The sequence below is a fragment of the Drosophila suzukii genome, chromosome 3 (genome assembly GCF_043229965.1).
Source record: "Drosophila suzukii chromosome 3, CBGP_Dsuzu_IsoJpt1.0, whole genome shotgun sequence".
In the NCBI taxonomy this organism is placed as follows: domain Eukaryota; kingdom Metazoa; phylum Arthropoda; class Insecta; order Diptera; family Drosophilidae; genus Drosophila; species Drosophila suzukii.
The window spans coordinates 82274625-82300772 of NC_092082.1; the positions used below are offsets into that span (position 1 = coordinate 82274625).

The following is a 26148-nucleotide window of genomic DNA, read 5'->3' on the forward strand; positions in this document are numbered from 1 at the left end:
AGGGGTGTTCTGTGGATCTTAAGAGAGAATACTGGGTGTGCTATGGAACCCATTCAAGGAGAAATAGTTGAGGAACATTCCACTTGAAAGTTTTTTCTTGAATACTAGTTTTTAAGGTCATATACAAAATAAAGATGTTCTTAAAAGTTTTAAAAATTATCTATCTTGACTTATAATTACAATATTAATTGAATTACATTTAGTTTAATTTTTATATATCGAACTAGTAATTGTCCATTCGATTGTCCTGTTTTCTTATCAACTGACTTAATCTTGGTTAACCCAAATTCAAATGAGATGTGCTAAGAAGTCCCCTTAAGGATTTGAAAGCTTAAAGCTTTTAAAAGCCTCATATAAAGGGACGTTTTCGGTAATATCCCATTATTCTGGTTTAACAGGGAATTTTGCTCTTTATAAGGTCTTCTTTAAAAATGTTAAACCTTTATATTTGCTAAATAAAATTTTTAAAATACAAATCTATTTTTTTGAAGTAAATCGTGTAGGAACCATAAAAAGTAAAATTATATTTTAAAAACCTTCTGACAAATTAATATACTGAAGTAATTCTGTAGCTAAGACATCCACAAGATCTCAAAATAACTTATAAAATATACAAAATAATTATAACGCAGTAATCGAACTTAAAAATTTGTTGAATAATATAGTTAGTTATAACCAAAATTCTTAAATTAAAAAATAAAAAGGCAATGGTTTTTTGACACTGACAGGAGTTTTCCATTTGACCTTCTCCGAAAAACCCCCCTCCGAAAACTTGACCAACCGAAGATGTTTATTGATATTTTGGAGTTTTCTGTGTGTCATCCCCTCCCACCAATATCCGAAAATTCTAAAATTAAGTAAGAAACTCTGCTAATTGACAGCTTTGTGGTGCTCCCCTCCGTCCCCCGGAGTTCTTTGTTATTTATAGTTGTTTTGTTTTTTTTTTTTTTTTGCTGGTCTCGTCCCATTGGCCATTTTGGCCATTGCGGCCATGGACATGAACTTAGACTCGGGATCGGGCCACATCTTCACGCTTCAAGGCCAACACACACTTGAAGTGCGCCCTCAATTCATTTTCTTTTCTTACTTACGCTCCTCGAGCGCCGAGTTTATTGTTATTTCGGCCGTTTCTGTTTTTGTTTTCTGGCAAACTTCTTGTACTGCCATCTGCGAAATGAAGCTTACCGCCCACTGGAGTGGCAATGGTCACCAGCTCCTTTCCCTTCCATATCCTTGCTCCTGTTTATCCTGCAGGACTCGACTGGCCAGTGTCCAAGGCCCAGTTTGCCTGCCGACTGCCCCAAACTATTTGCCATGCCCCCGCTTCCATAATGAATATTTATGAAGATTTAAAAAACATTTTCTTCGCGTCTGTTGTTTTATGATTTGCAAGTGTGCCTTTCTTTTTCTTTCCCATTTTTTTTTTGTTTTGTTACTTTTGCCAGAGTGCCGTCAGCTCAATGGCGTGCAAAGTTCTCTGTTTTTCGCCCCAGTGACGAGTGCGCCGGAATGCCACCGAGATGAGCACGGGACATGGGACATGGCACATGGAGCACCGGAAAGAGGAACCACATCCCATGCAACCCACAGGCGAAATCATTCTAAATACGCACCCTGCCATCGCTGGTTTGTCGTTCGTTGTCTCAATCGCTGCAGTGAGCCAAATGGTTTACAATATTTATGAATTTTATGTATTTTTAATGATCAAAAACACTGAATATTTAAATTTTTTTGCAATTTGTTTAAATATATTTTAGATTCTCTTTTAGAGCCTCTGAATTTAGTGAGTTTATAAGTATTCCGAAAGGACATACACTACTATAACCAATCAAATCAAAGAAACATGTTGAGATTCCTATTTAAATTATATCCAAAAAATATAAAACAAAATATATATAAAGATCATGTTTATTGAACTTGATATTGCACAATAGATTCAAAGAAAAAAATGTTCTAAGGATTTAGATGTAAAGTTAAAAACATATCAATTGGTCGTTAACCCTTCCAGCAGCTTAGTGTTTAACTCTCAAAGGTGATAGTGTTTCAAACCTAATAGTTGGATATAGTTTATAATTTTAAGTTAGCGATATAAAATAATAAAAATAATTTGAAAAAAAAATAATAAGGTGTACAGTGATTTCTAATGTATATCTGATAGATTAGTCTTTCAATTTCAACAAAGGGGAGCTTAGAAATTAAATCTATAAATATAATATTTTTTAAAAATTACAATAAATAATATTTTTAGAATATTTTAAAATGTTTTAGGATCGAAACCTCATTTTCAAGTGCTTCTGCGCAACATTTTGAAACGTTCTGCGTTCTTGAAACATAAAATGTCTTTGCAATCTTTTGGTGCAGTGCTCATCGCTACTTCTGCTGCTGTTGTTTTCATTTTGTAAATGATTTCATTATGTGCTACAAACGCCCCATCGATGGCGTGGGTGTTTCACGCTGTCCATCGTGATGCTGTTTCTGGTTTCCGACGGTGATGGTGATGGAGATGGTGATGGCGATGGTGATGGTCAGGGTGGACTGTTGGTGGCGTATACTTGATATTGCCAGTGCCATCGGCGGCAGGAGCAAGGACGAATTTGCGTCCAGCATGGCTCCTTGGTGGGAATTTATTGATAATTTAATTTGACATTTGCGGTCCCTGATTGTCATGATTGTTTTCATTTTAATCTTGTTGTTTTCCTAGCCGCTTCTTTGTGCTTTCCATTGTTTGGTTCCTTTTTTTTCGTTTTTTGTTTTCATTTTTATTTGCTCTTTTATATGCATTGTGTATACGAATTTTTTTTACATCGAACCTTTGGCTATTTGCATTTAGGTTTTATGCTCTTGTTTTTCCCACTTTTCAGCGGGACTGCTCGGACTCCTCATCATCGGGGACTTTGGGAAACAATATCGATGGGGCGTGGTAAAGGAATTTACATGCCGTTATGGCCCTTTAAAGGATCGCCCCGTTTAACTTTTGTTTGCTGCCTTGTGTTTTGTGACTTTCCCCACGCTTTGTTCAGCTTGGCACATTGCAAATTTGCATGCGAAAACAATGAAATTCATTGGTCCTTGGCTGCCCGGCTTGGCTTCGTGTCTTATTGAAATGTCCTTCGTCCTGGCAGGCCTCTCCAAATACCTTGAGCAGCAAGAGCTGCAAAAGCAGCAACAGCAGAATCTACAAAATGTAATGTCCTTAATGACATTGCCAAAGGAATTTTAATTAAACTATTTCCTGCCTGACTTGCTTGCTAGTGCTGTTGGCACTGGGCGTGGCTAAGCAGCTTCAAATGTGCACAAATATTGAAATATTTATGGAACCAGCACAAACACATGAGATTACAGTCGAAAAAAACTGAAATCCAACTGAAAATGTTACCACAGAAATCACGGGGACTTTCAGTTTGAACAGATGTTCTATAGAATTTAATATATTTAAGCTAGCCATCTCTTAAGAGTTGAAAAATATAATTAATCATTTATGATTTATTTAGATCAAATTAAGAATGTTATTATAATTTTAAAGTTCTTAAAAAAAGGACACCGACTACACTTCAATTGCACAGGAATCTCCTAAAAACTAAATTCTTATCGAACATTTTACCAGGCAAGACTGTTAATCTATCGTTGTTAGTCTAGTTTTTAATCATATTTGATATGTTTAGAAAAATTAAAGATTACCATTATAATTTTAAACTGTAAAAAAGAACCATCAAATCTTAGCAGGATATTTTAAAACAAGCAAACCATCAAGAAATCAATGTTCTAAAGCCACAAAGGATATCAAATTGAGTTTTAATAATGCTGATATTTTAAAAAGCTTCTAAAATTGATTTGGATATAACTTCTTTCTACTTCTTAAGTTCAAAAACAACTATTAAAAAATGTTAAAACAAAACGATATGTGGAAAATGTACAGAAAATATGTTAAAAGTAGAGAGTGTTGGGGGGTTTTTCCTGGTGCATCAGCAGCACATAGAGGCATCAGCAAACCGAAACGATCCAAGGCAAGGCCCAACCCAAATCTGAACCCAATACGTTGCCTGTTCTGGCCCGTAATGCAATTTTAATTTCAGCCAGCAGCACAGCAGGCAGGCAAAAGTCACGGGGAGGTCATGTGGCATCAGCTGTGCAGCAGGATTTTGCACCAGGATCCCAATGGGACCCCATAGCCACCCAACAACCCCATAAAAAGTAGCACCCACCACCACCCAGCTATCCACCTATCCACCTTGTCGCGTTCCGTTTCCGCCAGCGCTGCCATCATTTCCGCTGCTCATTTTTGACTGACTGCTGACAAATTTGTATGTCTTCGCTTTATGTTTTCGTGTTTGTCTTGTTTGGCTGATTTGATTGTCGAAACGCTGAGCAATTTCGATTGTCATTGTCTGTTTGGTCTGTTAGCCATTCACCAGGAGCAGGGGGATGGGGCAATCAACGGCTATGCGAAGTAACTTTAATGTGCTTAAAGAGGTGCCAAAAGCGGTGCATAAATTTTGTGGCAACATAGCCGCAAGTTTCGGCGCCACCGAAAACTTTGCATCAATATGCAGGAGTTTTCCCCCTATTCCTGGGAAATGCAGCCATAAGGAAATTTCATTATTACCGCGCTTACACGCTAATGAAGCATGTAAAGTGTCAATGTAGTTGTGTGTGTGTGTTTGTGAGTGTGTGTGTTTCACCTACACATGCTCACAAAATACTCCTCGAAGCCCTTATGTACACACATACACACATGGGCGTCTGAATTTGTGTACAAGTTGGGTTTCTAGTTTTATTGCAAATGTGTGTAATGAATGTAAATTAGTAAAAAGTTTTTAGGGCTGCGGAGGTGAGGCGGCGGCGGCGGCGCCAAGGAAGCGTTTGCCAAAACTATCCTGCGGCTGGCAAGGATCTGCTCCTTGTGCGCGTGTGTGTGCGTTATGAATAGCATTCGAATTAGGATGTCGGGCAAGACGAACTGCAGGTGTGCGGTTGTTAATTATGAGCAACTAAGCTACCATTTTATCGAGGCACTCGGAAAAACGTACACAAACTTTTTATTAATGGTAATCCATAATCATAAAAAAATATATATTTTTATATCCTTAAAAAATAAGTGGGAATTTAAAAGTCTAGGTCTAAAATATATAAAAAATATTTTTAAATTTTTATGTTTGATTTTTCCGTATTTCCAATGGCTCTCAGAAAAGGAACTCAAAATTGACTTCGAAATATTATAGCTTGGGCAATTGGATCCCGATTTAGACGTGGGATACCTCTATGAATTTGTGACTGAATTCTCTAATATTCTGCATTCAAATATTTCTTATCACCGAGGGTCCAATTTCTAACGCATTTTCATGTTCGAATTTTCCGTAGTGCCAATGGTTTTCAGTATGGGTACCCAAAATGGCACTTTGAAAGTCTATAACTTGGGTAATTGGATCCCGATTTAGACGTGGGATACCTCTATGAATTTGTGGCTCAATTCTCTTATAATCTGCATTCAAATATTTCTTATAAGCGGGGGTCAAATTTTTAACCCATTATCATGTTAGATTTTTCCGTAATTCCAATGGCTTTTAGTATGGAAACCCTAAATTGCACTTCTAGACTCTATAAGTTGGGTAATTGGATCCCGATTTAGACGTGGGATGCCTCTATGAATTCGTGGTTAAATTCTTTAATAATCTACATCAAAATATATTTAATTTTCGATGGTCAAAAATTTAACCCATTTTCATGATCGATTTTTCCGTAATTCCAATGGCTTTCAGAATGGGAACCCAAAAATTGGACTTCTAAATTCCATAACATCGGTAATTTAATCCCGATTTAGACGTGGGATACCTTTTTAAATTTGTGGTAGAATTTTCTATTAAGCTACATCAAAATATATTGATTACTCGATGGTCACAATTTTAGCCCATTTTCATCTTCGATTTTTCCGTAATTCCAATGGCTTTCAGAATGGGAACCCAAAATTGCACTTCTAGATCCCATAACTTGGGTAATTTAAACCCGATTTAGACGTGGGATACCTTTTTGAGTTTGTGGTTGAATTTTCTATTAAGCTACATCAAAATATATTGATTACTCGATGGTCACAATTTTAGCCCATTTTCATGTTCGTATTTTCCGTAATTCCAATGGCTTTCAGAATGGGAACCCAAAATTGCACTTCTAGATTCCATAACTTGGGTAATTTAAACCCGATTTAGACGTGGGATGCCTCTATGAATTCGTGGTTGAATTCCCTAATAATCTACATCAAAGTATAGTGATTATTCGATGGTCAAAAATGTAACCCATTTTCATGTTCGATTTTTCCGTAAATGGCTTCCAGAATGGGAACCCAAAAATTGGACTTCTAAATTCCATAACTTGGGTAATTTAATTCCGATTTAGACGTGGGATACCTTTTTGAATTTGTGGTTGAATTTTCTATTAAGCTACATAAAAATATATTGACTACTCGATGGTCACAATTTTAACCCATTTTCATGTTCGATTTTTCCGTAATTCCAATGATTTTCAGGATGGGAACCCAAAATTGCACTTCTATATTCCATAACTTGTGGAATTTAATCCCGATTTAGACGTGGCATACCTTTTTAAATTTGTGGTTGAATTTTCTAATAATCTGCATCAAAATATATTGATTATTCGATGGTCCCAATTTTAGCCCATTTTCATCTTCGATTTTTCCGTAATTCCAATGGCTTTCAGAATGGGAACCCAAAATTGTACTTCTAGATCCCATAACTTGGGTAATTTAAACCCGATTTAGACGTGGGATACCTTTTTGAGTTTGTGGTTGAATTTTCTATTAAGCTACATCAAAATATATTGATTATTCGATGGTCACAATTTTAGCCCATTTTCATGTTCGTATTTTCCGTAATTCCAATGGCTTTCAGAATGCGAACCCAAAATTTCACTTCTAGATTCCATAACTTGGGTAATTTAAACCAGATTTAGACGTGGGACACCTTGATGAATTTGTGGTTGAATTTTTTAATAATCTACATCAAAATATATTGATTATTCGATGGTTACAGTTTTAGCCCATTTTCATGTTCGATCTTTCCATAATTCCAATGGCTTTCAGAATGGGAACCCAAAATTGGACTTATAGATTCCATAACTTGGGTAATACCGATTAAGAAGCGGGATACATCTATTAAATTGTGAATTAATTCTCTTATATTATACATTAGACATTGTCTGTTAAACGTGGGTCAAATGTTTAGCCCATTTAGAGTAATTGAGTTAATAAGCTGTCAAACATAATTGAAGACCTTTCTCACCGTGCACGACCAAAGGTATTGCGCCGAAAAATAGCAAAAGCAATGACCCTCTAAGCCAATTAGTTGGCTATGCAAATTAGTTGGAGATATTTCGCAAGTTTTCCAACTGTTAATTATCATTTAACTAATAACATTTAATGGCAAACACAGCTCTGCACTTTGAGGCATTAGGCGGAGCGGAGACCAGTAAAAACTTAAAACTTCTTTGGCCAACTGAAAAGCAGATATAGAGGGTGGCTGGCAACCGTCAGCTGCAACTTATTAGATGCGTTGTCTGGTTTATGCAAAACCAAAGGCAACATTGGCCCTTGTCCCTTGAATGCCAGCCAGCCAGGCCATCCTGCACCACTGGCCCACATCCCGCATCCTGCACCACCCTGAGCCAACCTGCACCACCTAGTTCTATTTAAAATAAGCAAAGCAAACTAACAAAATTCGTTTATCAACGCCATGCTGTCTGCAGCTCAAGGAAAGTTCAACCAAGGTGCAAAATAATTTGTTGCAATCAGCTTAGCCTGGCAAGGATTCCGAGGATGCGATGCCCTTCGTCCTGAGTCCTGCGTCCTTTCAGACCCTCCGCAACCCCATCATCCGAAAATGGGTCTGCTGCGTTGCCTGGCCGGGCAAGTTTTCAATTTAAGTTGAATTATTATGACCTTAATTAACACGTCGTTTCATCATCAAATGCCGCACTACATCTTATGCTTTTGTTGCAGATATTTCGGCATGGCGCCGGTCTCTCGGAGTCGGGGAGTCGGAACTTCAGGTGAAGCAGGTGGATGGAAATGGTGGTGGTGGAGGTGGAGTTCTGGTTGCCGGGATGAGGACGTTGAGCTGCTGATTCGATTTTCTGCAGACATGCACTTTTCCCAGCAAGGAGCTGGAGCTGCAGTGGGAACACTAGGAGCTCTAATCCCTGCGCCAAGTAACTGTTGCTCCGGATGGGGCTGCTCCGAACCCAAAATGAACCGTTCTGCACTGGGCTTTACTAATTTTGGTTTTAATTAAATTCAAACTATGTTGACGCTGCCGGCACTGACGACCTCCGACGAACGGCAATCACGTGGGTGCGATGGCCATGATTCCCGTACTCTCAGTACTCCTCGGCTGCCTCAACTCCTCATCATGATCATGAAGAGAACGATGATGATGAGGCTACTCCATTACTTATGTAGCTAAATTTTATGCACCTCCTAATTGAATGACCGAAATGTAAATTGAAAATGCCTGAACAGCTTAAATGGCAAGGTACTTTAAGACCCAGGGCACAGCGATGAAATATCGCCGGAATTGGTAATAAAATCTTAAAGACTTTTCAATAAGAATCGGCCTAGTGTTGGGAATCTTAAAATGTACAATCGATATTATCGTGAGGTGCCTAAATATCCCCTTATTATCGATTTGTTAATCTTTTTTAATTGATTTTTATCACTGTCTTTAAGTACACCTTCTTATAAACTTATAAAAAAAAGGTAGATTTTGTATAAGCGTTTATAAGACCTATTTTCTTATACAAAAATATTTTAAGTTTATGGAGTTTTACTGTTAAAAAATAGTACTAAGCCAAAAACGGCAATTTTTGTAGTTAAATCTTTTTTATAGGGTCTTACATAACAACCAATAATTAAACAACATTGAAATGTCTATAGCATCACATTTATAAAACCTTTTAATATCTTAGATGCTAACATATAAGAAAATAAACTACTAATCAATTCTTTAAAAAAGCTGACATTTTGTAAGTATTTATTTATTTATTTTACTAATGTTCCCGACTTTCTCTCTGTGTAACCATACACTCGTATAAATCTCGGAATTGGCCAGCCAAAACCGTCATCATCAGATGGCTGGCTGCCTTACACTATTTGCCTTATGATTTCTTTTTAATTTCCCAGCGGTATTTAGGGAAAAAATTTAATAATATCAAATGTGAGGATAGCAAAATGTGGGGAGGTCCTGTGGATGTCCTGTGGAAACTGGACAAGTGCATGCGTACATGTGCCATGTGTACTTGTGGGCAAACATTCAACAGCGCACAACAATGCGATCTCGCTTTCCCCACTTTTCCTCTGCGGCTTTCCATTTGCGGGTGTGTGTGTGTGTGTGGAGTGTGTATGTCTGGACTTCCGCTTGGCTAAATTTGTTTACACTTTTTTCACTCTCGCCCCTTGCTGTCCAACTCATAATTTCATTTTGAAATGTTTGCCTAAGCGACAATTTCACTCTTTTTTTTGTTACGTCCCTGTTGTTTTTCACAGCCTGACATATGGCACTAAGCCTGGCCCACATTATTAAAACCAGCGACCAAAGACAACCGAAAACGGGCAGTACTCTATAAAAACCGAATGCCGAGAACCGAGTCCTCGGTCCATTTAACAGACTCCAGGAGGCGATGCCTGAACCTGAACCCTTGGCAGCACTCAGCACGTGATTTGCATACACTTAGGTTAGCACCCACCCACCCAAACATCTGGCCCACACTTAATTACATGCCAAATGAAAAGTTGGTGGAGGCAAACAAAAAAATTAAGGAAACCAAAAATATAAACAGGAAGAAAGCAGGAATTAAATGTGCGTTAAATTGCCAATAAACATGGCCTGCATCTCAATGGCCATATAATGCGAAAGGGTTCTTAAAGCAGAAAACAATATGCCCTAAGATGTTTTCACTCGAAAAAGGTCGGGGTGAAAATAAAAATATTTTTTGACAACCATAAAACATAATAATGAAAGAGTCTTGAGATCAGAGAATGTTATTAAAGTTGTTTTTCCATTTTTAACTCATAATAGGGCCTTTTCTATAATTTGAATTTGTTGGGAATTTGAATTTATGAATATTTGTTTCCAAGCTTAAAGTGTTGGCTAAAATAGAAGTAACTACTTTTTTAGTAAGAAATGTTTATCAATACTTTTTTTGACAAGTAGGCGTTGACTTTTGTGCTGGAAGTTTCGGGAAACTCGCAGTACTTTTTTCATTCTCACCCAGACAGTCGGAACGAATCCAACAAAATTTCAGCTCGTTAAACTACGTTGTAAAAAATTTTCTTAATTTTTTCCTGGTTTTCTTAGCGGATTAAAAGCTAAGATACGACATACCATCGATCCTGAAATGGAAACCATGCGAAACAGAACTGCTGCGCGTGTTAAATACACTGCTCCACCAAAGGAAACAAATGTAAGTGCTTTTCAGGATTTACCAGTAGATATTACATAAAGTGTGCAATTAGGATACCAGGTTCACTGAGGCTGAGAAGAAGACGATTACCGAGCTGAAGCAGCTCTATTTGGAGACCATAAATCTGGATGTTGCCCTCCAGCGCGACATTTACAACATGGAGAAGAAGTACGAGGACAAGCATAATGTCATTTTCGAGAAGCGCAAGAAGATTCTAGAGTAAGTCACATATGGCTACTACAAGGAGACCCTAAATGACTTGTACTTTTCACAGTGAATTTCGGAAACAAAACTGCGGTGATTCGGAGTCTAATCAAAGCGTTCCTAATTTTTGGTTAAAGGTGCTCAAGTACTCGTATACAGAGTTTATTAGCAAGAAGGATGAGAAAATTTTAGAGGTGAGTATTTGGACATAATAGGATTTATATACATTACTAAAAAGAACTGAGTTCCAGTGTAAATTTAATCATTTCACACATCATGCCAATTTAATATACCCTCGTTGGGTCTTATTTTATAATATAATACTTTATTCTTAAAGGTTCTTACTATATTTTCATACATTTAATATTTAACTTCTGGAGCTCTGAACCCTCCATATAATGTTAATACCTACTTAAGACTTACATTTTCCACCGCAGTGCTTGTGCGACATTCGCTCTCGTCTACATAACGATCCGGTGGTGAAGTTCGACATAGAGTTCCACTTTGATCCCAACGACTACTTCACCAACACCGTGCTGACCAAGACTTACTTCCTTAACTGCCTGCCGGATCCCGATGATCCACTGGCTTACGACGGCGCCGAGATCTTCAAGTGCGAGGGTTGCGAGATCAACTGGAAGGTGTCCAAACAGACCAAGGAGAAGGGTAAGGGCGATACGAACCAACTACGATGCTGACCATTCATATAAACCAACTCCTTTACCAGAGGGTCCAGGTGACCAGCCATCGTTCTTTGACTTTTTCTCGCCGCCACAACTACCGGACGATACCGAGGATCCCAACTACTGCGATGTCAATGTGAGATCAGAGCATTCTATTGACTAGACACAACTTACATCTATCTTCCATAGGCCATACTTCAAAATGACTTTGAACTTGGTTTTTACCTGAAGGAGCGTGTGATCCCCAAGGCGGTGATCTTCTTCACCGGCGAGATAGCCGATTGCCAGAGCTCCAGCGAGTCGGAGACTGAGACTGACGATACCGAGGACGAGTCTGATGCCGAAGAAGAGTCCTCCAATGACGCCGACAAGTAAACTCGTTTCCGGTTCTCAATTTTACACTTTCGTTTTTTTAGAATTTATATACATTTTTAGCTTTGTTACACCGAACACCCAAACATTGTTGGTCTGTCCTTACATGCTACAGAGCTACCAAATAAGCATTTCATTATACATATAATATACCAAATTGATCGCGCGTTCTTTAATGCCTAACTGAAGGAATTTTTTGTTTGTGGTTTTGGGATTCTTGGTTTTATACAATGCATTGAGCCTGGCGTATAGTACAAGGGCTTGATCAGATTGGAACGTAATACTAGTGGGCTGAGCTACAGCACTCGCTTGTAGCCAGCGTTGTGGGTTCATCGGCTTGGCCATGTCGTCGTCTCTTGCTAAAATTATAATCCAGCACGGCCTTTTTCGACAAAAAAAATGTATACAGTACAACATGATACAAACAATATAGTTAAATGGAGAGAATCTTCTATGGGGCAGCCAGTTCCTGAGATGCGGGTGGTGGAGGTGGTGGTGGCTGCTGGTCGTGCTGCGGATTCTCTACGCTGGGCACTACCACCAACACATCATCCTCCTCTTCTTCCTGCTGACCCGGCTCCAAGGAAACCTCCCCTAACGCATCCAAATGGTTGGCCACCACTTCGCACTCCGGCTTGTTGCTCTTGAAGCGCTGCAATCCCGAAAGCGTTATGCTGGTGCCAGTCACATCGATGTAGACCAGATTGGGGGAACACTGCACCAGATGCTCCAGAGTGTTATTTGTGATGAGATGGTAGTTCCGCAGCGACAGACGCTCCAGTCTGTTGTCCGGCGAGCGGTTGACGTTGCGAATCCAGACAACATCCGGTTGCACTGGACGTGGCGCTCGACCAAAGCTGTACATGGCCCGATCAGTAACATAATATTGAGGTGATGACGGCGACGTAATCGTCGGACGGTGGCGCATACGTCGATTGTGATCACGGTCCAGTGGGTCCAGCATGTTCCAAAACATTGGATGCTGCACAACCTGATCGTAGTTTGGGCGCGGATGGGAACGATGGCGACGTGTGGCACACAGGACATTCATTGTGGGGTTCATGTAGATAACCTGATCGTGTCGCGGTAGGAAACGACTAAAGGCGGGATTATTCCCGCGCAGGTGACGGAATTGTTCTGCCGACTGCTCGATTATGGCCATCATATTACGGTGTTGGCGCTCACGGTTCTCGTTAGCTTCGGGCACATAGATGTAAGCGCGAGGCGTGGGTCTGGGTTCCGGTCGGGGATCCTGCCCGGGAGCCTCGGGATTCTCCGCATCCGCTGCTGGTGGACGTGGTGGAAGATCGGCCACCACGCTTGGCAACGCAATCACCAACACAGGTGAGCGCACAGATGGACCGCCATTGTGGCCATTTCTGGGCGGCGATGCAACCTCAGATTTGTCCGACGAGGAAGCCGAGGTGCCTGACGTGGAGGAGGTGTCCTCATCCTCGGATTCCGATGGGGCTCTGATTCTTTTGCCCTGGAGCTCTTGGCTATTCGAAGTTGACTCTGCTTGCACCGGAGACTGTTCATCCTCCTTTCTCTCGTTGCAGTTGTCCGAGTTGAACATATCGTTGCCCTCCTGCCCTTTGCCCTGCATGCATGCTCGCAGATGCTCCATGGCGGCACGTGATGTAGACGGCTCGTCGTCGTTGAGAACTTTCACCGGATCCAGTTTCGGGGGGATACCCTCGTCAGCAGTATTGCCGTTGTTAGTCTTCTCTGCGGAGTTTTGTTCGGCGGGGGGGTTTGGCGGCGACTCCAGGAGCAGTTCCTTGAGGTTCTCAATGGCGCTGAAGCACTGCAGATCTGGGTTGTTAATGGGAGTCAGGCGTAGATCTAACGACTGTAAAGATTGCGTATTACAAAAAGAGCTAACCAACAAACCAATGCCAACCTCTAGTTTTTGAAAACCAAAGCGGGCCGCCATGCTGCCGTAGGGCACAAACTTGCAGAGCATCTGGCAGCCCTTGAGACTAAGACGACGCAGGGAAGGCAGCTTCGAAAGTCCCATAATGTAATAGGGCTCAAACCAGGTATTGTCCTCAATGCTGAGATCCTAAGTATTAAATAATTTGTTGAATAACCAGACAGCCGCTTAATTTGTCTAACGCACCTCTAGATCCACCAGATGCACCTCAATGGAGTGGAATATGCTCTTGGCCATGTTGCCCACCTTGACGCTGCAATCAATAAGCTTGAGGCGCTTCAGCGACGAGGGAAACTCAGAAATATGTATCTGAAGGAAAAGAAAACATTAAATCATATTCTTGATATTCTGGAAGCGCACTCACGTATTCGAAGTCTAGGCTGACGCCCTGCAGCTCGAGGACCTTTAGTTGGGTGGACACCTTGGGAAAGACGGAGCTCAGGGTCTGGGTGAATTGGCGGCCCTCGCCAGCTACGTGCTGAGAGGATGGCGGTCCGCAGATTTTAATAGTGTGCGTCTTTTCGGTGGCCCGACCGAGGATCTCTTCGAGAATCCCCATGGGCAGCGGACCGTTGCTGAGATCTATGCAGTGATAGAAGCGATGGTCCAAAAGAAGGTTCTCCAAACGAGGCGAGCAACTGGAAAAGGTTGCAGGTTAGTACGCGAAATAAAAATTATCTATAGGTCACCGAAATCTCTATCACTCAGCTATTGGGTTTTTACTCATCAAAGTCTGTTATTAACTGATTAACAATGAAAAAATACATAACTTCAAGAAACATTTCTGGTCAATCAGTACTGTCCATAGACATGAATAAACCTGATGATAACTTAAAGAAACATTTCTGTCAATCAGTACTGTCCATAGACATGAATAAACCTGATATATCAGACCAAAACAAAGTTACCTACAACAAAATACGTCACTTCCAAAAAAGTTTTAGTCATATCCGGGGATTTCCCATGCTGCCTAGAGATTTTCGGTACTCAGCTGATAACGGTGGACTCACTGCATCATCGCCATGATGGAGAAGGTGTCCAGGTACTGGAAGATCTCGATGAGCACCTCATCGCAGAAGTCGAGCAGGTTGCGCCCCGAGTCCTGGACGAGCTCCAGTGGCTCCTCCTCCTCTTCCCCCCTCTTGCGCTGCTTCACCTGCGGCTCCTCCTCGGCCGGGATTTGGGATGTCAGAGGCTGCGGGGGCGCGGCGGCCGGCTCTCGACCACAACGCTCGGTGGACGGAAAGCGGCGCTTTGGCGCTGCAAGGCACGCACTGCCCACTTCGGCCTGGTCCATTGCTACGGCTGCTCCTGCACTTTATTGCCAATTTTTTTTCTTGCAGCTTCGTTTTTTGCTAAAATGCAAGTAACCAGTGTGACCGTTGGCAGATCACGAGCTAAAACGACGTTAGGGGTGTTCGACTGTCGCGAGAAGATACCGCGTAAAAATTGAATGCGCTTGGACTGCTTTTAATAACAACTTTGTTTTTATTTCAACTCTTCCCGAATTTTATTAGAAACATTTTAATTCAGAGATACTGGAAGCTTTTAATTTGTCAAATTTGAGTTTTTTATCATCCGCTCCTAGATTACAAGGTAATGCATGAGGTACCAAGTGATTCAAATTTGAATGATTTAAAAAATCACCGTTACAAAAAATGTGTTACCTATTGCCCGAAACCTAAAAACACGTTATGGGGAACGTTACTTTTCGCGACTTCGGCTTAGAAAACATAGGCTAAATATTCGACATTTGTGAAACGTTAAGCCCTATTGACCATTCAGCAAATACATATACGGTGGGCTTGGGCTATAATGCCTGAAACTGAGCGTAAGCTTAGTATTTTGGCAGCGGTGCGCGACGGTCACACTGCCAAGACAGACAAACAACAAAAAATACCGTTTCGACCGCTAACAAATATTTCATCTCGACTTGACTCATTCCCATTCCCATTTCCATTTCGGTTGATCGTGTCGCGCCTGCAGCATGTCTGAGAAGCCGACTGTTCTGATTTTGGGTGGTGAGTAGCCCCGCAGTGCCCGGATCCACTTGGCCCCCACTTCCGCTTATCACCGACTGCATCGCTTCTGTGCATTTATCTCTGTGCCTCGCAGGCTGCGGCTTCATCGGACGCAACTTGGCCACTTATCTGCTGGACAATGAACTGGCGCAGGAAATACGGCTGGCCGATAAGACCCCTCCCCAGATGGCCTGGCTGAACGAGGAGCAGGCGCGGGTCTTCGAGAGCGATCGTGTGGAGTTCTGCAGCGCCAACCTAATAAACGCCGGTAGGTAGCCCTAACATTAGGGTGGCTCGCTCAGTGAGGATGTGATTAATGTGGTGAATTAATAGAACCTTAAAAGATAAAACCCTCTAGACATTGTTCAAGGTTAAGTGAATCATCTTAAGAAGTTAGAACTGGATATATTTAAATATTATATATAAGGGCCCCTTTGAAGGTCTTATAGATCAATGATACAGGTATAGATGGAGATTCCCACTCAAGACTACAATATATATTCAAAAATTATTCGTTTTTTAAAATAAAGACAACAACAACCAATTTTAGGTAGCTATAGACTGAAGTCCCCAAGAATTCCCAAACAATCACGTTACTCTCTCCTCCCAAAACGAGTCACCCTAATGCTGTTGCACCAAAACAGGTTCTGGAACGCTCCCCTTTGTTTTTCCAGCCTCTTGCAAGGCGGCCTTTGCGCCACACCCCACGACCGGAAGGGCCTGGGACATAGTGTTCAACTGTGCGGCCGAGACGCGTGCTAACCAAGACGATGCCGTCTACAAAGAGGGCATCCTGAAGCTCAGCCTGAACTGCGCCAACGAGGCGGCCAACCAGCGGGTCAAACGCTACGTGGAACTCAGCTCCGGATGCATGAACAGCAGCGAGAAGACGCCGCTGAAGGAGGACTGCAAGCTGGATCCATGGACGGGCGTGGCCAGGCAAAAACTGAAAGTGGAAAAGGAGCTGGCCAACATCGACGATCTCAGTTACACGGTCGTCCGTTTGCCCGTGGTCTATGGCATTGGCGATAAGCGCTATTTGAGTGAGTCTCCCTCTTCGCTGATTCCCGATAATTGATGTAATTGACAAAACCCGACCCCACCAACCGCTCATTGCCTTTCGTTCACAGTGCCGCGCATTATAATCGCTGCCATATACAAATACCTCAACGAGACAATGAAGCTGCTGTGGAACGATGCCATGCGTTTGAATACGGTGCACGTAGCGGACGTGTGCGCCGCCATTTGGCAATTGGCTCAGAGTCCCAAGACCGCCGGCCAGATCTACAATATCTCCGATGATTCAGCATCGACGCAGGGTAGCATTAGCAATCTATTGGTGGATATTTTCGACATCAACTTGGACTTTTTTGGTCTTGTCATGTCCAATTTGGCAAAGGTAAATTAGCACTTGGCAATAAAGTTTCCAAAAATAAATCTCTAAAAAAAATGCCTGATTACCATATAAACCGTTTCTAAGTAGTACCTGGTATCTTACTAACCAAAAACCACACTGCATAGCGTAATAAGCTGTACATTATTAATCATTTTACATTGTTTTTTTCAGCTTTATCCCACGGACACCGTTGGTGAGATCAACGACAAGCACATGGCACCCTGGGCCGAGATTTGCCAGCGCAATGGCATCGACAACACCCCGCTGACACCCTACCTCGACGAGGAGCAGCTCCAGCACAAGCACCTCTACTTGGACAACACGAAACTGAAAGACTTTGGCTACGTGCTGCAGCATCCGAAAGTCACTCGCGAGCTGCTCATGGAGATGATCAACGACTATGTGAAGCAGCAATTGTTTCCCAAATCTTTGGTTCTTTGATAGAGCTCACCAACCGAAAGACCGCACAACGTTGACATGCACTTAGATCCGGAGACAATTATACCCTGTAGCTTGTAAGCATATAGTTTTTTAAACGATTATTACACCTCTTCCAATTTGTATACGGACACGGGTACTCTCACATGTACGATGTACTGTATCTCAGTTTTTTCCACAAAAGTGTACTTATAGTATTATATAGAACCCATATATTTTTGATACATTCCAATCGATCCAACGATGTATACGTTTTTGCGTACGAGTAGTTTGATATTGAGAACAACAATTGTATTCCATTGTGATTAGCTAAGTGGCCAACATCAATTGACAATTAAAATGCACTGGTTTAGAGTTTAGTTTTGTGTATATTTGATTATTTTAATGTTACGGCAACGGAGCGATCGTACGATAAACGTGACTTGACGGTACGAGACGTTGCGATACATAATTGAAAATGCAATTGCTTCACTTTGACGCTCATTAACTTAAAAATTACAGAAAATCAACAATAATAAGCTCGCAACTTTTTCAACTTAATACGAAACACGGGCGAAAGTTGGCTTTTGTTTTTTGTTTGTTAAAAAGAGTAATTCCGGCCAGCTCCAATTGCCATAGATATAAATTACGATTCTTGCATTTCGGTTTTGTGACATTTTCATCTAAGACGGCGGTGCATGGAGCAATAGCAATAGTTATGCTCTTGAGTTCGATTGCTTAATTAACTAGTTAAGAGTCTGGGGGCTAATCAGCACACTCAGCGCGCTTAGAAGGCCAGGCCGGCATCGCGGTATGTGGTGAAGATCTTCTCGATGGAGTTGACGTAGGCAGCGGTTCTGAGGTCCAGGCCGAGGTTGTACTTCATGGCCGTCTTCATGATGGCGCGGGCGGAGCGCTCCATGGTGTAGTCCAGTCCGGAGTGGACGATGTCCTTCTCGGAGGCGCCGGAGATGCGCTTCTGGAACGACTCGGAGGGGGTCACGGGGATGCGACCGCCCACGCGGCCGAAGCGACGCTCCAGGGACTCTTGCACGGATTCTGCAGGAAGACAGCGATTGGGGATACAAAGAGGACAAAGCGATTAGTTGAGAGTGCCACATGCTTATAGGGAAAAGTACATATATGACAATGTTTTAAGCCACCAAATAAGTACAGATACTGAATTAAAAGCCTTGGACTAGATGGTTCCTAAAGTTAGTGTGAATATGACATAGAACAGAGTTCTGGATGCTTGAGGATTATGCAAAAATAACAAATAAAATAGGCACGTGTACAGAACAAAACTAACTACAAAATGTTTACATAACAAATAGGGTTTACATGAGGTAAAAATATTTTTTTTCTTTCGGGTTCAAGGATGGATAGGTGTAAACGAAAAGAATTAATAATTAGAATGTACCGTCATTAATGATTCTTTCAATTGACTGTTGGACTGAGGCTACATTGTTGATAGAGAAACGGAAAAAAGAAGAAGAATAAACAACGAATTACTTAGATGATACTTCAAAATTAAATAACGATCTTAGAGTCTCTTGGTGGTGGTTTTTGATTTCTTTTTTTTGTGTCGATGGTTAGGATCGAAAGTAAAGTAAAGGTAAACGAAATTTGGAAGGAGGAGAAACCAGTTTAAGTCTAAACCGAGTTGGGAAGAGCAAGTGCTGACATAGCAAGCGCTTTTCTGTACAGGTTTTTTGATTCTCTAAATAATAGCTTAATTAATCCATAAACCGATCAATGAGATGGCATGATCAATGGGCCGAAAATAGATAGATAGAGAGATGAGAAGCAAGTGCCTTCAAGAGCCTACTGTTTTTAGATAATCCTAGTGTTATAACTTACCGAGCAGATGGTAGTTGGACTCGCGCTCATACTTGAAGGTCAGACGACCGTACGAGACGTGGTTCAGGTTCTTCAGCCACTCGAAGAAGGAGACGGTGACACCACCGGCGTTGATGTACAGATCGGGGATGACCAGGATGTTGCGATCGATCAGGATCTTGTCGGCAGCGGGGGTGGTGGGGCCGTTGGCAGCCTCGGCAATGATCTAGAATAGATGGAAATTCATTAAAATAAATATTACCAACGTGTTATAATAATAGTAATCTAATTATATACTCTAGCTATAATATTTTCAGTTGATTGTTGTTACTTATGTTCTGGTTCAATTCTTATTTTAGTTGAGAAGACTTGTATTACTTTTGTTTTAGATAGTATTTAAAGGAAATGGATTTTAAGAAATATCCATTTCTTTCTTACATTTTAAAACCAAATCTATGTAAAATGATGAATATTTCTAGAACATTGGTTTCTTAAATTTTTCACTTAAGATAATTACTTATGGAAGAGTAATCCCTACCTTAGCTTGGATACGGTTGGCATTCTCGCTGGTGATGACCTTCTCGACGGCAGCTGGAATGAAGATGTCGCACTTCTCGAACATGAGGTTCTCGCCCTCGTAGGGCTTGGCGTTCTGGTAGCCCACGATGGTGCCGTGCTCGTTCTTGTAGTCCTCCAGCAGCTTGGGGTCAATTCCCTCCGGGTTGAACAGAGTACCATCGTGTTCAATCACTCCGATGCAGGTGGCTCCAGCGCGGGTGAGGTAACGGGTGGTGTGCAGACCCACGTTTCCGAAGCCCTGGACGATGAAGGTCTTGCCGCCCCAGCCGGGAGTGGTGCCTAAGGATTCAGATACATCCATGTCAATAAGCCTTTCTATACTGCATAGACCCAATGAAACACCCACCGATCTGGCTCATGTAGTTGGCCTCGTTGATGAAGTTCTCCAGGCCGTGGAAGACACCGCGACCGGTGGCCGAGACGCGACCATGGATACCGCCCTGGTTGATGGGCTTGCCGGTGACACAGGCATGGGCATTGATGTCCAGGTGACCGATGGTCTTGGCATAGGTGTCGGCAATCCAGGACATCTCACGCTCGCCAGTTCCCATGTCGGGGGCTGGGACATCGACGCCGGGTCCGATGAAGCCCTTCTTGGCCAACTCCAGGGTGAAGCGGCGGGTGATCTTCTCCAGCTCGTGCTCGGAGTACTCCTTGGGGTTGATCTTCAGACCGGCCTTGGCACCGCCGAATGGCACATCCACGCAGGCGCACTTGAAGGTCATCAGGGCGGACAGGGCTTTGACCTCATCGCGTGACACATCCAATGAGAAGCGGATACCTGCAAAGGGAAGCAATTGCATAAGCACATTACGTATGCGACAGGTGTACATTCAGAACTTGCTGCGACCTTGATGCAGCTTTCATTTTTGGCCTAAATCCAACAGACGAATCCAAAAATAGACGACAAACTACACGAATTCCTAGCGGAAAGCAAAAGTTTTCCTCGATGCGATGATGATACAATCGAAAATTTCTTGGCTGGGCTTTTTCCAAGCACGTGCCCCCAAAGAAAATCATTGCATCTGGCAGACGTGGGCGTGGGGAAACCTTTCGACGATGGCGCAACAGTCTCAAGAACAGAACCCATAAAAAAACACTTCTTATCTGTATTTGCTTGGCACATTTTAATTTGATATCTTGAGTTAAAGGGGCGATTAGATAAGCCAAAGTTTCCTGCTTGTAATTCGAATTTAATAAGCGTGTTCAATTGTAAAAACTTGAAAGAGCAAAGTGCTCGCTTTTATGGGTCGTTAAATATATAAATGGTACTTTATTGACCTGAGCAAGTTCCATTGGATGGCCTTTATATGTAGAGCAAGCTGAATTAATGAATTTCCTAATTTTAAAGGCGGGACGAGCCCCCAAAAACAAAACTATAAAAACTGAAATTAGTTTAGTTCTTTGGAGTAATTAAAACGCCGTGTTGCTATGCTGATAGTGAACCTAAGGTTTCTTCAAAAAATGGTTCGATTTCGGCACTCGAAATGAGTTCTTGGCATTATCAGCTGTGTGAATTCATTGGGGCCCGGCAACTGGAACTTATAAACAAAAATACGATGAGTACACAGATTTGCAAATTACAAATCATTATGCATTGAGGAGACCTTTTTTTGGAGGAGCATACTGGCGTTATAGTACATTTCCATGTCTCCAGTAGAGGCAGAAAACTATGTAGCGTTATAGTTACTTGTAAACAATCTAAAAAAAGACTCTTCCAGGGATTACTGAATCTCTAATCTTTTTAAGCAAGTTATCTTCAGTTCAGATAATAATAAACTTTGAGATAATTTAACTATAATTAGCAATCTTTGAGATTCTTGAGATGGGTAGATTTTTGACTTCTCGGAAAAGAAGATAAAACCCTTAATTTAGAATGTTGTACCAATCCTACGTTAAAACCAATATTTTCGCTGGAAATCGTTAGGTTTTGCTGGGGGTATTTTTGAGTCTGGGGACCCTCTCTTCCGCATTCCGTCTTTGGCTTTCTGCTGAGAGAGTCGTCTTTTCGAACCGCGAATCGAGCTGAGAAATGTGCTGACTGTACCCAGTTCGCTTGACGACAGCGACGCCCTCTCTATTTGCCGAAGCCCCAGTCTTCGCCTCGCCTTTCTTTTCTTTTCGCTTATGTATGTTTACCATAAAAAAACCAAAAACAAAAGAACAGCAGAGGCAGAAATATGAAATGCCAGAAGACCAGCGGCAACCGGCTTTATCAGGCGACTTGTTTTCGTTTTTTGCCCAATAGGTTTTCGAAAAACAATACAGAAAATGAATCTATTAAAGTTCCGACGACTGCTAGCCTAGCTGGTATGGCATGCTTATACAATCGGTGCGATAACACATTTGGGGGCTCGATCGTGTGTGCCATATAGCCACGTCTGTGTGTCCATATTCTATATGTATCCCCCATTGGCAACAGGCGACGACGATCTTTTCTTTCGGATAGACCAAACCGGTTGCCTCGGCCAGCCAGTCAGCTGACCAGAATTCTGCGCCATATGATTAGAACGCTGAGTGCAAAAGCTAGATACACTCCGAAATCTATTTACCAGGGGGCCTTGGGGCCTGCCAAGATCTACAAGTTGGAAAAGAAAGGCGATAAGAAAAGGAAGTGACGTACATATATACCCAAATGGACGCACCCCCAGCAGAGTTGGCTGAGCTAAAAAACATGCCATTTTGATGTATAGATTCCTTCGTGAGAAACTACTTAGCTATGGTCTATATCTTGGACAGGTTTGTTTGTTTTCCGGGGGGTAGGGCCCACAGTTTACCTCTTTGTAACACGATTGACACCGATTTGCATTCGAAATTTCGAGTGCAGCTCTCGAGTGGAGTACATAAAATCGGAACTCGTTTGTCAATAAGATAACTGCCGAGTGTTTGTGGGAAATGAAAATGCTATTTACTTGAACTAATGTGTGCAATGTGCAAGTGCACAAATACTGTGCCCCCATGTATGTAAAAAATAATATATAGTAGCGATAGGGACGCCTTACATTATCAGTTTTGTTGAACTGTCTCCACGATTTTTTAATTTTGAGGCATTCGGTTCTGGGTTGTAGTTAAGTAATTACAGAGCAGACCCCTCAATTGTCTAGACAATTTAGATCAGTTCATCGACATATGTAGAAAGTGCCGTGTACCAGATCAAATCAGTTTTGAATGGACCCCCATACGTTGAAATCATCCACAGTGGTACAGAAAATGACGCATTCATCATATTCTTCCAGTTTTTTGTTGAATTTATCTTTTTTTTTTGGCACAACGTGACTATCACGTGAACAAAAACCGATCTGACAGACACCCCAGGCAAATTGAAACCAGTTTTGCAAACGCACACACCAAACAACATTCAGCAGACGCGGGTATAAAATGAAACGAAGTTCACAAGCCGGCTTTTAAAAGGCAATTTCGCCGAAATTCGAGACCAGACTCGAATGTACGCATAACGTATTAAATAATTAACAGCTAAATGGCAGATGGATCAGCGGAAATTAGCATTAATTAGAGCATGGCCATTGGGCCAACAAAAAAAACGGTGGCCATTAAACACTGACCATTGATCTAGTACTAAGTAAATAAACAAACTAGCAACTTTTAGCACCTCTGACTGAAATAGCAGAGACCCCTTATTTAAGTGAATCATTAACGAGACATAAGGTGGATTGGAGTCAGTTGGTAACACGACTGTTTACAGCTTTTGTTAACCGAAACAGGCCACATGATCGATTTTAGATTCGAAAACAAGATCATAAAGTGCCAAGAAGCGTGGCAATAATCGTAAACGACAACAAATGGTATAAGGGGCATAGAATTTTCGGCTGTTTTGTTTTCTATTTTTGCGCATAGCCAAGGTCAGATAAGATTCCCTCGTCGAGTACTTTTCACTAATTTTTTTTTGGCACTTGATAAGCACTCAACTGATTCTATAATTAATTATGCGAGACAATCAAAGTTCGGAACAAACAATTTTCAGGGCCCGACAACAAGGGGATTTTGGGCTTTGGGGGCGTTTTTTTTTTACCCAGTACTTGACTCACTGTGCAGCGCTGTGTGCTCATTTCAATTAGAAAGCAAAACACGAGAAAGAGTTCATTATAAATAGCACCCAGCCAAAGGAAAAACAAACACCAGAAAAAGAGAGCAAACATCGAAAGAATCGAAATAAATTTGCCAGCTCGAAAATAATAAAATGTGCGAAAAAAACAGGGGCTGGGGGCAGAAAATGTATTGTACATCTGTTATTTTGAATGGTGGCACACTTGAAAGGTTTGGAAATCTAATAAAAACACGTGTCCTAACGGGTGAGCCTTATGCAACTCGGTCTAAAAACCCTAAAACATACAAAAAAAAGGGGGCGGTGTCGGCTAAAACGTAAACAAAACAGGCGGCGGAACATGCGCAGAACGAGGGAAAGGGGGCCTATGCGACTCATACTGGGTTACATAACTCGAAAAATCAAGACATAATGCCAGAAATGCGGAAGGAAAAATCGATTTCGCTGCAAGCAACAAGGGTCGATATGGGGGATTTTAAATATGGAACTTAGGCTGACATATTTTAGCTTTAAATATGCTGGGTTAGGGTATTTTTTGTATAAACTTAAGGTTTTTTTTCAGGAAGAGAAGGGAAGTCTTGACCTATTAGATCATAATTTAAGGGAACTCTGACAAAGAATTTGTTTTTATAAGGAGGCGGTTTTCCTATACCAATTATAACCCTAGATTTATGGGCCTTTTTTACTGGAACTTGGTCTCAATAAAAATCCCAATTTTCACTGGTATTTTACTAATAAAACTTTGGACTTTTAGGGCACTTTTTCCCCATCGAATTATGGGTTATAAATCTTGGTCAAACACTTGCCTCCCTTGGTGGGCGTCTTGTGGGTGCTGTGCTGGGCCCGGTAGCCGGTGATCATCTCGTAGTTGCCGGCATCGCGGCGCAGGGGGAAGGCGATCTCGATGATGTGGTCGCAGGGCTGCATCAGCATGAGGATGCCCTTCACCTTCTGCTTCTTCTCGTCGCGGGTCAGCTTGCCCTTCATGTCATCGATGAGGGACTCCTCGGCGATTTGGCAACCGCGGTGGAAGAAGTACTCAACCATGTCGAAGAAGCGCGGGTCCTTGGCGGTGGGCACATCCTTGAGGCGGTCGGGAATCTGGTGCTCGGTGGCGTAGCCCCTAGAGGAGTGCATCACGGCGGTGGGCAGGGCCTTGGCCAAGGTGGACAGCTCCTGCTGACGCAGGGCACCCTGGCGGGCCAGACTCTTCAGGTGATACATGCTGCTTGCTTGCTGGACTTGGAGTTCCTCCTTTTCGTTTGCTTTCTGCTTTTCTGTTGGCTCCGCTGCTCAACAACCACTCAACTCAAACGCCGCACCAAACTGACCGAGAAACTTGGGTAGGTTTATATATATATTCTCTTCAAACTGAACGACTGTGTGTTTTGCTCGAGAGAGGCGAAAGTTCGCTGAAAAGCTTTGTGAGTACCCACTAGGAACTCCGGTGGTGGGTTACTCGTGTATTTTGATAAAGGTCCCTGAAAAAAGTTTATTTCTGGATAGGTGAAAAATTAAAAGCAATAACTAATATTTTTTATTTATTTTATTTTTAAAATATTTGGTAAACTTGCAACTATATTATAAAAGAATCATATTCCAAAACGTAACATTTTGAGTCTGTTACAATTAACAGAGCCCACTTGGCGTATACGCAACATTGGGGCCGCTCAACAGAACTTTGTTTTCAGCGTTTACTAACATTCCATCTACATTTTACAGCCCTGTTACTTTGGAAGATACATATGTATATATGTATGCTATCTTTAAACTGAACGACTATAATATTTTCTCTCGAGAGAGAATAAGCTCACTGCAAAGCTCTGCGAGTGCCCATTAGGAATTCAGTGGTGGGTTATTCGTTGCCAGGGAGAGATTAGGGTGCTCTATGTTATCGGTTTCACGTTCACGTTTTTCTTTGACTCTAAGATTAAACCATGACTTATCATCATGGGCTAAGTGTCAATTTCAGTGGGGATACGATGTGTTTTTGTTATAAGCACTATACAAATTATTGTAAATAACAACGCGCATATCAAAATGAACTTTTTTACACTTAAACTATAAATCACCTTTGGTACTCTATCTAAATATGTTTATTACGAAGATCAAATTTTAAGCTGCGAACCATGCGAATATTTAAAAATTAGATTTAACATTTATTTTTTGTAAAA

General features: G+C 41.7%; 4 protein-coding genes across 5 annotated transcripts; 2 read left to right on the forward strand and 2 right to left on the reverse strand.

The window, feature by feature from the left end:
• Positions 1 to 10279: 10279 nt before the first annotated feature.
• On the forward strand, positions 10280 to 11906 carry mil (milkah). Its single transcript, XM_017077300.4, has 6 exons — positions 10280 to 10464; positions 10517 to 10683; positions 10739 to 10862; positions 11106 to 11334; positions 11396 to 11487; positions 11541 to 11906. The coding sequence occupies exons 1-6, from the start codon at positions 10399 to 10401 to the stop codon at positions 11724 to 11726; spliced, it is 864 nt and encodes a 287-aa protein (XP_016932789.1). The 5' UTR covers positions 10280 to 10398; the 3' UTR covers positions 11727 to 11906.
• Positions 11869 to 15041, reverse strand: LOC108012021 (uncharacterized). The gene is made up of 5 exons (XM_017077299.4): positions 14670 to 15041; positions 14024 to 14297; positions 13846 to 13968; positions 13627 to 13788; positions 11869 to 13575 (listed from the first exon to the last, which is right to left on the reverse strand). Exons 1-5 carry the CDS (start codon positions 14954 to 14956, stop codon positions 12175 to 12177), a joined length of 2247 nt encoding a protein of 748 aa, XP_016932788.4. The 5' UTR covers positions 14957 to 15041; the 3' UTR covers positions 11869 to 12174.
• A 463-nt stretch (positions 15042 to 15504) lies between these two features.
• LOC108012017 (uncharacterized) lies at positions 15505 to 17873 on the forward strand. Its single transcript, XM_036817325.3, has 5 exons — positions 15505 to 15680; positions 15775 to 15948; positions 16355 to 16723; positions 16811 to 17079; positions 17248 to 17873. Exons 1-5 carry the CDS (start codon positions 15647 to 15649, stop codon positions 17515 to 17517), a joined length of 1116 nt encoding a protein of 371 aa, XP_036673220.2. The 5' UTR covers positions 15505 to 15646; the 3' UTR covers positions 17518 to 17873.
• On the reverse strand, positions 17863 to 25308 carry Gdh (glutamate dehydrogenase, mitochondrial). 2 transcript variants are annotated; one of them, XM_036817322.3, is made up of 6 exons: positions 24781 to 25308; positions 20258 to 20692; positions 19871 to 20190; positions 19354 to 19558; positions 18914 to 18952; positions 17863 to 18552 (listed from the first exon to the last, which is right to left on the reverse strand). In XM_036817322.3, exons 1-6 carry the CDS (start codon positions 25196 to 25198, stop codon positions 18281 to 18283), a joined length of 1689 nt encoding a protein of 562 aa, XP_036673217.1. In that variant the 5' UTR covers positions 25199 to 25308; the 3' UTR covers positions 17863 to 18280. The 2 variants fall into 2 exon arrangements, with proteins under 2 accessions (XP_036673217.1, XP_036673219.1); XM_036817324.3 differs by lacking the exon at positions 18914 to 18952 and having other exon boundaries at positions 24781 to 25307.
• Positions 25309 to 26148: the final 840 nt, after the last annotated feature.

Bases quoted from the DNA above. Each gene is read 5' to 3' on its own strand.
- mil (XM_017077300.4), top strand. From the start codon at position 10,399: ATGGAAACCATGCGAAACAGAACTGCTGCGCGTGTTAAATACACTGCT. The intron at 10,684-10,738 runs GTAAGTCACATA...TACTTTTCACAG, and splicing joins AAGCGCAAGAAGATTCTAGA to TGAATTTCGGAAACAAAACT. The intron at 10,863-11,105 runs GTGAGTATTTGG...TTTCCACCGCAG, and splicing joins AGGATGAGAAAATTTTAGAG to TGCTTGTGCGACATTCGCTC.
- LOC108012021 (XM_017077299.4), bottom strand. From the start codon at position 14,956: ATGGACCAGGCCGAAGTGGGCAGTGCGTGCCTTGCAGCGCCAAAGCGC. The intron at 13,969-14,023 runs GTGAGTGCGCTT...CTTTTCCTTCAG, and splicing joins TCAGCCTAGACTTCGAATAC to ATACATATTTCTGAGTTTCC. The intron at 13,576-13,626 runs GTTGGCATTGGT...CAATCTTTACAG, and splicing joins TTGGTTTTCAAAAACTAGAG to TCGTTAGATCTACGCCTGAC.
- LOC108012017 (XM_036817325.3), top strand. From the start codon at position 15,647: ATGTCTGAGAAGCCGACTGTTCTGATTTTGGGTG. The intron at 15,681-15,774 runs GTGAGTAGCCCC...TGTGCCTCGCAG, and splicing joins GACTGTTCTGATTTTGGGTG to GCTGCGGCTTCATCGGACGC. The intron at 15,949-16,354 runs GTAGGTAGCCCT...TTGTTTTTCCAG, and splicing joins CGCCAACCTAATAAACGCCG to CCTCTTGCAAGGCGGCCTTT.
- Gdh (XM_036817322.3), bottom strand. From the start codon at position 25,198: ATGTATCACCTGAAGAGTCTGGCCCGCCAGGGTGCCCTGCGTCAGCAG. The intron at 20,191-20,257 runs GTGGGTGTTTCA...CTGAATCCTTAG, and splicing joins CAACTACATGAGCCAGATCG to GCACCACTCCCGGCTGGGGC. The intron at 18,553-18,913 runs GTACATTCTAAT...GTCTTCCTGCAG, and splicing joins TGAAAGAATCATTAATGACG to AATCCGTGCAAGAGTCCCTG.